This window comes from Fukomys damarensis, unplaced genomic scaffold (genome assembly GCF_012274545.1).
Source record: "Fukomys damarensis isolate Sample0158 unplaced genomic scaffold, DMR_v1.0_HiC HiC_scaffold_22, whole genome shotgun sequence".
NCBI classification, from domain to species: domain Eukaryota; kingdom Metazoa; phylum Chordata; class Mammalia; order Rodentia; family Bathyergidae; genus Fukomys; species Fukomys damarensis.
The window spans coordinates 23,219,871-23,230,290 of record NW_022900934.1 but is presented as its reverse complement, the minus strand read 5'-3'; the positions used below and the strand labels follow the sequence as shown (position 1 = coordinate 23,230,290).

General features: G+C 35.7%; 1 protein-coding gene across 4 annotated transcripts in view; it reads right to left on the bottom strand.

Annotated features, from left to right (window-relative positions):
• Window positions 1-1,068: 1,068 nt before the first annotated feature.
• Rbm39 (RNA binding motif protein 39) overlaps window positions 1,069-10,420 on the bottom strand; it is a 35,743-nt gene continuing 26,391 nt past the window's right edge. For 2 of the 4 annotated variants that reach the window (XM_033766970.1, XM_010639963.3), the window contains exons 13-17: window positions 8,050-8,100; window positions 4,945-5,026; window positions 1,877-1,982; window positions 1,334-1,412; window positions 1,069-1,245 (exon numbers count right to left, since the gene is read on the bottom strand). In XM_033766970.1, coding sequence (XP_033622861.1) covers window positions 1,145-1,245; window positions 1,334-1,412; window positions 1,877-1,982; window positions 4,945-5,026; window positions 8,050-8,100 — 419 coding nt within the window. In that variant the 3' untranslated portion in view covers window positions 1,069-1,144. The remainder of the gene's footprint in view (window positions 1,246-1,333; window positions 1,413-1,876; window positions 1,983-4,944; window positions 5,027-8,049; window positions 8,101-10,420) is intronic. The other 2 variants (XM_033766971.1, XM_010639964.3) reach the window with 1 other exon arrangement.

The window sequence follows — 10,420 nt, the reverse complement described above, 5'->3', positions numbered from 1 at the left end:
AATGCCCCAAAATTCCCAGGCTAAACACTTTCGGCTAAAAAATTTTTTGTTCACCCTCTATCAAACTTGAATACATTATCCTAAGATACTGTGCTAAACTGTAGAGATAATACTGTAAAGGAACTGACAGGGATGACAGCTTGAGGGCAGGTTTCTCCAGATACTTATGAAAAATTATTTTCACAAAGATCAAGCACTAAAATATTCCTACAAGTCAAATAAGTTAATATATGCTATTCAAGTTTCTGTAACTTTAAAACCATTTGATAAATGAAGATTTCCTGTGGCCTTTTTAAGAGAATTTTATTTGAGTGGTTCTTACAAAGATTTGTTGCAATATGAAAGTCATTTGTTTGATAGAAATATCAAGCTGTCTTGTCAAACACACTGAAGTAACCCAAAAATATATTTCAGAGCTCACAGAGCTTAAAAAGCAAAGATTATATGCAACCAGACAAAACCTATTTCTGCATTTCCTTTTCTCCCTCAGACTGCTTACCTTGCCAGGCTGTTATTAAACATTTTCAGGAAATGCAGGGATCATTTTGTTTGGAATCTTAAGACACACCAGAACACATAGTATTTACAAAGAAATGCTTACAGATACATTAATTGAAAAGTTACCATCAAGAAATATAATTTTGAATCTCCCTTTCTTGCCAAATGATCAGAATGGAAGATGAGATGCTAGTCAAACAGCCCTTTAGCTGACTTGAATTTCCATATACTAAATGTGTATTTTAGAAACCTGCTATAAACCATGAGCCAAATATCTACTTAGTGAAATGCAACTGCTGTGTAAAAAGTTAGGCTTCGGAAACATTAAAAACATTACATACCTGTCTGCCTTTTTACAGAAAGTACGCTTGTTCCCCTAGAGCTATTCCTATAGATCCTTAATGTAATTTTCTACATGAACATTTAAAAAGGCAGAACAAGAGAAAAGCTTTGTATACACTGGGGTTTGCTAGTTAGGGAGAATGAGCACACTGCATTCCTGTTAACGTTTTTATTTTCTTCAAGGTAACAGGAATTGTATACAAATGACAGTAGACCCTTGCCTCTTTATTTTTTTTTTTTATCTAAATAAAAGGATGAATTCTCAAGAAAAAAAAGCTATGTACATAAGGGACTTTATCTTGCTTCATCGTCTACTTGGAACCAGTAGTTGTGTTGCCGTCATAGAATCAGGAAATAGGTTGTGGTAAGTTGGAAGAGGTACATATGCTGCTGTTATCATTTTACCTGTTGAAAGAAATAGATATGCTGGGTTTAGCATTGTGACTTAGGTTTAAACCCTTAATAAGAATTTCACAGGAGGAAAAAAACTCACCAGCAAACCACCTGCCATGCAATGCATTGACAGCAGCAATAGCTGCAGCAATTGATGGGCACTTCACATACACATTACCCTAAAGCACAAAAATGAATGATTAAAGTTATATATAATATGCATTCAAATGTTTATTCATAGTGTCTGCACAAAAAACACATTAAACAAAGTGGATACCCACAATTTTATTAACAAATGATTTACATAGCAAATTGCCAAAATACCTTTTCTCTGTAACTTGTAAGCTACAATTGAGTCAAAATGCCTGAGCTTTTCCAATTACATGAAACTGAAAATACTATGGGGCAAATTTTTAAGTTATTTCAGAGAATTTATCTTGTAAGTATGTTAAAGCTCCTTTCAGAAATAGTCATTAATGGGATACAGGGATCATAATCTATCCCAAATCTGTGAACAACACGAGAGAAACAACATGAGAGAAACATCATTAATTTTAAAATATCACAATACCTGAGCAGAATTCTTGTCAACATATATATGAATAAGTTTGTCAACATCATTAATTTTAAAATATCACAATACCTGAGCAGAATTCTTGTCAACATATATATGAATAACTCCTCCATGTTTATTACATTCTTCAATCACATCATCCTTAATCTCTGTGTCCCATCCAACTTCTTCTTCTCTGTAACAAAGCATTAAGCTATCTTAAAATACTATTTGAACTAGCAAAATTAACTTACATTCCTAAGTATCAAAGGCATTTTAAAGAGCCAGGCACGGTGTCTAACACCTGTAATCCCAGCAGTCAGGAGACAGGAGGATTACCACATGTTTAAGGCCAGCATGGGTTACAAAGCAAGTTTATGGTCAGCATGAACTCACAGTGAGACCCTGTTTCAAAGAATAAAAGCCAACACTACTCTTTGTATTTTAAAAAATTAGCTATATTAACACATATACGCTGTTAGGGAAAATTATAAAAAACACGGTCACACACATTTCTAATTCCAGTACTTAGATCACCGTGAGATTGAGTACAGCCTGAAACACACAGTGAGATCAAGGCCAACCTGAACTACATGAGCCCTGTCACACCCCCCCTCAAAGAACAAAAACAAATCCAAGGTTTTTGTTTGTTTTTTGAGACAGGGTCTCACTATGTAGTTCAGACTGCTCTGGAACTTACTATGTAGCTCAGGCTGGTCTTCAACTCACAGCGATCCTCCTGCCTCAGCCTCCCCAGTGCTGGGATTACAAGCATGTACCACCACACCTGGCAATCCAAGGTTTCTGCATTGGTAAACTATGAATTTTTTTTTTTCCCCTTTGGTTTTTTGAGATGGGGTCTCACTATGTAGTTGAGACTGACCTGGAACTCCCCACATAGCCCAGGCTGAATACTGGGATTACAGGAATGTACCACCATGTCCAGCTATGAACTAACATTTTTGAAAATCATGTTGGCACATGCCTGTAGAACTCTGCAAAGTTGAAACAAAAGGTTCCCAAAGACTGAGTCATGCAGTTTTTGGGTGGGTAGCCTGGCCATGAACTTCCACTACTCCTGCCTCAGCCTCACAAGTCACAAGTGCTAAGATTATAGGTGTGCGATATCATGCAAAGCCAACATGTAGTTTACTGTGAAGGCTGTAGGTCACACAAATACCATGCTGTTCTTAATTATTAAAATTGTATAAAACAACTTATCAAAATAAAACAACCCTTCGTACATGAAGTTTTGTTTTTTGGTACAAGGGATCAAACGCAGGCCCTTGCACTTGCGAGGCAGGTGATGAAACCACTAAACTAATCCCCGGTGACATTAAGATGTGATTTCTATTTTTTTTTTTTCTTTTGTGGACTAGGGACTGAAACTGTGGCATTTCAATTGTACTATATCTCCAGCCTTTTAGATAGGGTTTCACTAAATTGTTAAAGCTGCCTAGGATAGGTTCAAACTTGAAATACTCTTCAACCTCCCGAAATGGGGGGATTATAGGCATGCACCCTATATCTGGGTTGATTCCCTATATTTTAAATGACAGAAATCAACAAGCGATGAACAGAGCTTGAAATAAAGTGTTTCTAGGGTACAGGATTTAGCTCAGTGGTTCTGCTGCCTGCCTCACAAGCACAATATCTGGAGTTCGATCCCCAGTACCCTCCAAAAGAAAAAAAAATAGTGTTCAAATGACTACAAAGTTAACAGAAGCATTACAACATATGCTTAAGCATATACAAGGCATGAAGATCTATCCATCCATAGCACCAAAGCAAAAAATTATATATAAAAATTCACACCCTTTATTACAGAAAAACTTAAAAGCATCCTTTTCTAGCATAAGATGAAGAACTTTTAAATTTCAAAGACTAAAACAAATGAGAAGTAAAGTGACAATGGATACTGTGCAAATTTTACAAAAAACTTGGAAGGTGAGAAGGATGAGAGGAAGGAGAAATAAAAGACGTGAGACATGTATTTCAACTCCCCATAATCGTTGTAATAATTGTGTACTAATACAAATATTTTAAAAAGCTAAATACTATCAGGGCTCAAGGGGGCTCAAATGGTTCAGCCACCTGCCTTGCAAACAAAAGGTCCTGAATTTCAGGCCTGGGATTTAGCTCAGTGGTGCCACTACCTGCCTTGCAAGCACAAGATCCCGAGTTTGATCCCCAGTACAAAAATAACATAAAAACATAAATATTTAAGAAATTTGTATAAAAAGCTGAGCATGGCAACACACCTATCCACCCGTAATCCCAGCACTTGAGCAGTTAAGAGAGGACTGTCCCCTAAATTCAGGACTGTCCCCTAAATTCAAGGCCAGGCTGGCCTACATTAAAGTTCAAGCCATGCCTGAACTACAAAGTGAGACACTGCCTCAAAAAAACAAATCAGAGCTGGGCGTGGTGGCGCAAGCCTGTAATCCCAGCACTGGGGAGGCTGAGGCAGGAGGATCGCTGTGAGTTCGAGACCAGCCTGGGCTACATAGTGAGTTCCAGGGCAGTCTCAACTACATAGTGAGACCCTGTCTCAAAAAAACAAAACAAAACAAAAAACAAATCAATAGGGTCAGGGATTTAGCTCAGTGGTTCGGTGTTGCAAGCGCAAGGACCCGAGTTCAATCCCCGGTACCAAAAAAAAAAAAAAAATCGATAGAAGGGAAGAATAAAGAAGAAAATAACCAAAAAAACCACCACCAGGGCATGGCAGCACACACCTGTAATCCTAGCACTCGGGAGGCTAAGGCAGGAGAATCACTTTGAGTTCGAGACCAGCATGGGCTACATAGTGAGTTCCAGGGCACCATCAACTACACAGTGAGACCCTGTCTCAAAAAACACTAACAATAACAAAACACACACATACACGACATACAATCTTAATTTTTGTTGTTTTGGTGGTACCAGGGATCAAACTTAGGACCTTGTCCTTGCCAGGCAGGTACAGTGCCACTGAGCTATATCCCCAGCCCAATCTCATTTTATTTCAATTCCAATCGAACAAATGTATCTAAAGAAAATAACTAGCACTATGCATAAAACTTATGCTAATATCCTCAAAATCAATGCACTGTTTCAATCATAAAATATTACCTAAATGTTAACATTAAGGCTTTCACACTTGACAGCATACTTACGTTTGAGGATTAAACATGTTAGAAAGTTGGAAACACTGTGTTGCAAGGGGTTGCACAGAGGCAGCTGCAGCTAAAGCTGAAGCTAAAAAAGATTGAGAGAGAAATTAGTTTCATGGAAAACACTGTGAGTGTCCCTCATAATTAACAACTAAAAAAAATCCCAGTGGGTATAGGGATGCCACTTCATCAATTTATCTTCTCGAGATAGTTTCTGATCACACTAAGCTACCTTCTGAAATACTGTTAAGCATGACTATACTTTATTTCATCTCTCGAAACAAACACCAAGCAAATAATTACTATATTGCTTAGTAAAGACAAGATAAAAAGGCTATACATGTTTAGTACAGATTTTTTCTTCCCATATATTTTCATTTAGTAGCTGGGAAAATTCTGATGTAGATTACACTCAACTTTAATTGCCAGACAACTGAGGCAATCCTACATTAAAATAACAGACATTCAGAAATGTGCAAGTAGTGCATTTGTAATGGAATTTAAACTTCTGATCTGTAGCAATTCAATTAAACAAAAATCTCAATACATAATTCAGAAAGAATAAAACCAGATTGATCTTAAGGACTGACATGAATTTATATAAAAATGAGGGAGATGATAAAAATACAATCCTTTAAAATCCCAAATAAATCAATACCCATCTGTACTTCTCAGTTTTTGCCCATGGGCCTATACTTTTTTAACAAATGAAAATAACCCTTAGTCAAAATAAGTTTTTAAAAAATTAAGTTTTAAAAATAAGATTCATAAAATCAAACATGTAAGATTTCACTTCATCAGGAAATAAGCCCTGCAATAAATTACTGTTGGATTGTGTCTATTTTAGGTACAATATTAAAAAATACTAAAAAACCTGGGCCCTCAGAAAATAATTCCTATATTAAATTTGTTTGTTTTGTTTCGGTTTTTGAGACAGGGTCTCACTATGTAGTTGAGACTGACCTAGAACTCACTTTGCAGCCCAGGCTGGTCTCAAACTCAGTGATCCTCCCGCCTCAGCCTCCCAGAGTTCTGGGATTACAGGCAAGCGCCACGACACCCAGCCTAGCCCTATGTTAACGGTAGATTGTATTTTATCACAATTTAAAAATTACTAAAAAACCTGGGCACACTACTATATGCCTATAATCCCACCTAAGGCTTGAAGCACAAGGATCTCAAATTCAAGCCCAGCCACAAAGCAAAGAAATGTCTGAGAATATATCCACAAGTGCTAAAGAGGAGCATGTATCTAGATATGCAGTGTTAACTACAGTAACTTAAAAATACTAGACATTTGGGCCAGGGATGTAGCTCAGTGTGGCACAACACCTGCCCAGAAAGCATGAGGCCCTGGATCAGTTCCTGGTACCAAAAAAGATTAAAAAAGAAAAAATTGTAAAATTGAAATTTAAAACACACACATGAAATTAGAGCATTTTCCAAGAGTTGCTCTAATGCTTTTATGTGATTTGCAAAAATAAAACCAGTAGCTATTACACAACTCACCGTTATCATATTATCTGACCAAATCTCATTCCATTGCATAACAACAAACAAAGCTAAGGATAAAACAATGCATTAACAAATGATAATTAAAATGAACGATCACCTGAGGAAGTATCAGAAATGTTCCATTGAACATAAGACGGTGCATGAAATATCAGAAAAGAATGATTGTTTCTGATAGAATTACAAATGCTTTTGGCTAGTTTACCCTAAAGAAACTTCTCTTTATTTCCTTCAATAAACAGGTATTTTTTTACATAAAGCTTTGCTTTAAATTAAAATGGTGAAATTCATAGAAAATTCTATTGGGGGAAAGTTTTAAAAATTCATCAGAGTAGTTGGGCACAATGCTGCAACACCTGTTGTCTCAAGTTGCTCCAGAAATGGATGAAACATTGCATGAGCTCAAGGGTTTAAAAGAAGACTAGGCTGTTTAAGAAAAAACTGGAGACCAATCTGTGTACATTATCATAAATCAAATACAAGAGTACTTGGTAAAACCAGAAATTCTTAGTGAAATAGCTTAGGGAGAACTTTATTTTTCTATATTTAAAATTCATTATTTTATGAGTTATGAATGCTAAAAACATACTGAAAACCATTTAAAAAAATTCACTGAGTACCACTGTCTCATTTGCTGGAAAAGTTAAAATAATTCTTCACCATCAAGAACAACATAGACATTATCCCCCCACCCCCCGCCCGTTTTTTGAGACAGGGTCTCACTATGTAGTTGAGACTGACCTGAAACTCACTATGTAGCCCAGGCTGGTCTCAACTCACAGCGATCTTCCTTCCTTAGCCTCCTGAGTGTTGGGATTACAGGCAAGCGCCACCACGCCTGGCCATATACATTTTTCATATAGAACTATTTCTCTATACAACTTTACATATATCATTTAAAATGATGATCCCAAACCTGAGCAGCAAAATGTATTTTCTGCCAAATGCAGGGATTTACTTCATACTTAAAAGGAAACCAGCCTGCTTTTATGAAAAGTTTAAATATGCATGCAATTATGTCTATAAATAAACCTATTCTCAAGGCTTGATACTTACATAAATTACTGACAGTACCATTCATAACAAACATTCATTTTTTTCCCCGATTCCTAATCTGATTAAAGTACAGATTATTCTATGTTCTGAAAGATACATCTACTAAAATTATCACATGAAGTACTTCATTTCTTTACTTTTATAAACAACTGCATTAACACTTAGACTTGATAACCACAAATCATACAAAGGTGAGATGGGTTTTTCTGGTGGTTTTTCAGTGTTCAGGGATAGTGCTAGTGTGCTAGTCTGGTACTCTACCACTGAGCTACACCCTCAGGTGAAAGCTGAAAATTTTCCACAAGCTAATGCTAAAGCATGGCCATTTTAATATTCTTTATCCATTAGTGGACTGTATTAAATTATTTCACTAGAAGAGTGTTACAATACACACAACACACACACACATCCGTCATTCTGACAAAAAAAGATACAAAACAGTATACCAAATGGTACAGACAACTAAATCTTGCAGCATTTAATTCTATTTCAAAGACAAAACAAAAAACAAAACAAAACAAAAAACCCAGTTCAACTCACCTTCAGTCTGTTGGGAAAGTCGTGTTTGCAAATCTATAACAAAAGAGAATTCTACAGCTCAGTGCAGGAACAATGAAGAGCCTCAACTAACAGGGTAAATGTCAGGAAAGCATTAATAAAAGAGGACTACCACAACAGGGTTTATAAAAATGAACTTAGCAAAACCTGGCAGCAAAACCTCCTTCCCCATTCCTCATTGACAAGGTTTTGAGGCCTTTTTTCCCCTTTCACCCTAGGAATCTTATGTGTTCTTCCTATTCCTAATTCTTCATATCTCAAATGCATTCTACTACACTATTCTTTGGTTGGAAATAATGGGAAATGGGGAAAGGGGATCACACCGGTCAGATAATGGCTGAAAAACCCTGATCTTGAGAATTCAATTCCAAGTACTTAGAGATTTCAAATATTTAATTTTTAAACATCAATGGCAGTAAGCATTTTATACTTTAAAAAGTGAACACAATAGTAAGAGTCAAAAGTGTAACGATCTGCCAATTTTTAAATGAGTATCATTGGAAAAGATTTTTTTGAGATTGTAACATTTAACTTGTCATGTCTACTACAGAGTGACAATCTGAGTAGTACTAGGGTTTCCTGACATCTGAAAATTCAAAAAGGCAAAATGAGTATTATGGAGTTTATTATAATCTATATAATACATGAAAAATATAAACATCTAGTTACTCTGATTTTCATAAAAATGTGATTCAACGGGATTTCTTTGTGGGTATAAAAATGATCATAAAAAATGGTCAAAATGTAAAGGGATCTGTACCCCAAGTTATACTGGGATATAATACCTGGGAAGGTGCTCAAAAGTAGCATCTCAAGGAGCTGAAGAAATATTACTGGTGTATACTGAAGGAACTTGAAGATATGACCATAGGTACACAGTCAAAAAACTTTTAAATAATAACACAAATTGACTTTTTTTCCTAAAATGGGAAAAAAATGTATTGATATCAGAAATACATGCTATTAAGTATAAATGAATCCCAATCAACTTAATTGATTTTCTAGGCCATTTCTGAAAATTAGGAAACAAAGCATGGATTTCATTAGTATCTAATCTATCTTAGCAAAGGCCAATTAAGCTAAAAGAATATGAATGTAGTATGACTAAAGAGTAGTTTCATAACAAGAGCTTTAAGGACACGGGGACTAGAACCTCAATCACAGTAAATACATATGAATGTGTTATGTGTAAAATCTTCTGTTTTTCTCTCATGTGATCCTGGGGAATAAACCCGGGCCTTATTACTAAGATATTTCCATGACCTTTTTTAACATGTCATTTTGAGACAGGGTTTACCCTAAAGTTGCTAAATTCCCTGGGGTGGGCTCACAGCCAAACAGAGTAAGGGGGAAGAGAGGAAGCCCTATGTGTAATGATTAGCATTCTGGACAGCAATGTCCATTTACAAATATTTCCATAAAAATTAAGTGTTTATTATTCACTAAGAATTCACGAGTATTGTAAAAGAACAAGCAATCTTTAAAATCATCTCAATAAACAAAACTAAAAGGGAACTTGTATATAATCTATTATACAAAGTAGTGGATATCTCCAGAGACACATATGGACATTTAGAATTTCAGTTATCACAACCAGTCAAATTTAATACTAACTACAATGACTGCCTGGGAAGCTACCGTCCTACACTTTACAAAAAATAACAAGTGATGAAGATTACAGGACCTGACACTGAAAGTATCTGAAGGTATTTGAATAACAAGCAATGTACTTAATATCCAAAGTACACCATTAAAAAAAAAATCATATCACTGTCGATTCCATGAAGGAAGGAAACAAATTTTTTTCACTACCCCCTAGAGGAATACCCACAATGAAATATTTTCTAAATTATCAAATAACCTGAGCAATACAGGGAAAGTTATCAGATAAAAGCATTCAAACCATAAGACGGTATATTATTTCAGAAATAGATGAGTTTACTTGATTATCTTCAACTATATCAAGTGGAATACAATGATGATTAATTCACTATAAAGAATTAAATGGCTAATACTTAAGTGTCAGTATAAAAATGTTAATTAAATCAGATAAAGAAATATTCTTGGGAAGCTATCATACAACTTCTGAATATAAAAAAATTCTTTAACAGTTAGGGATTTTTGGGGGGCGAGTAACAGAGTCTTGCTATCTAGTTCAGGGTGAGCTTAAACTCACTAGGAAGCCCAGGCTGGCATCAAACTCATGTTAATTCTCCTGCTTCAGCCTCCCAAGGGCTGGGGCAACAGCCACACCCCACCACGCCCAGCACACAGTTAATAATGATTTTTCATCTCTGAAAAATACACTGGGGTACAGCTGTAATGAATTCTTAAAAAAAAAAAAAAAAAAAAA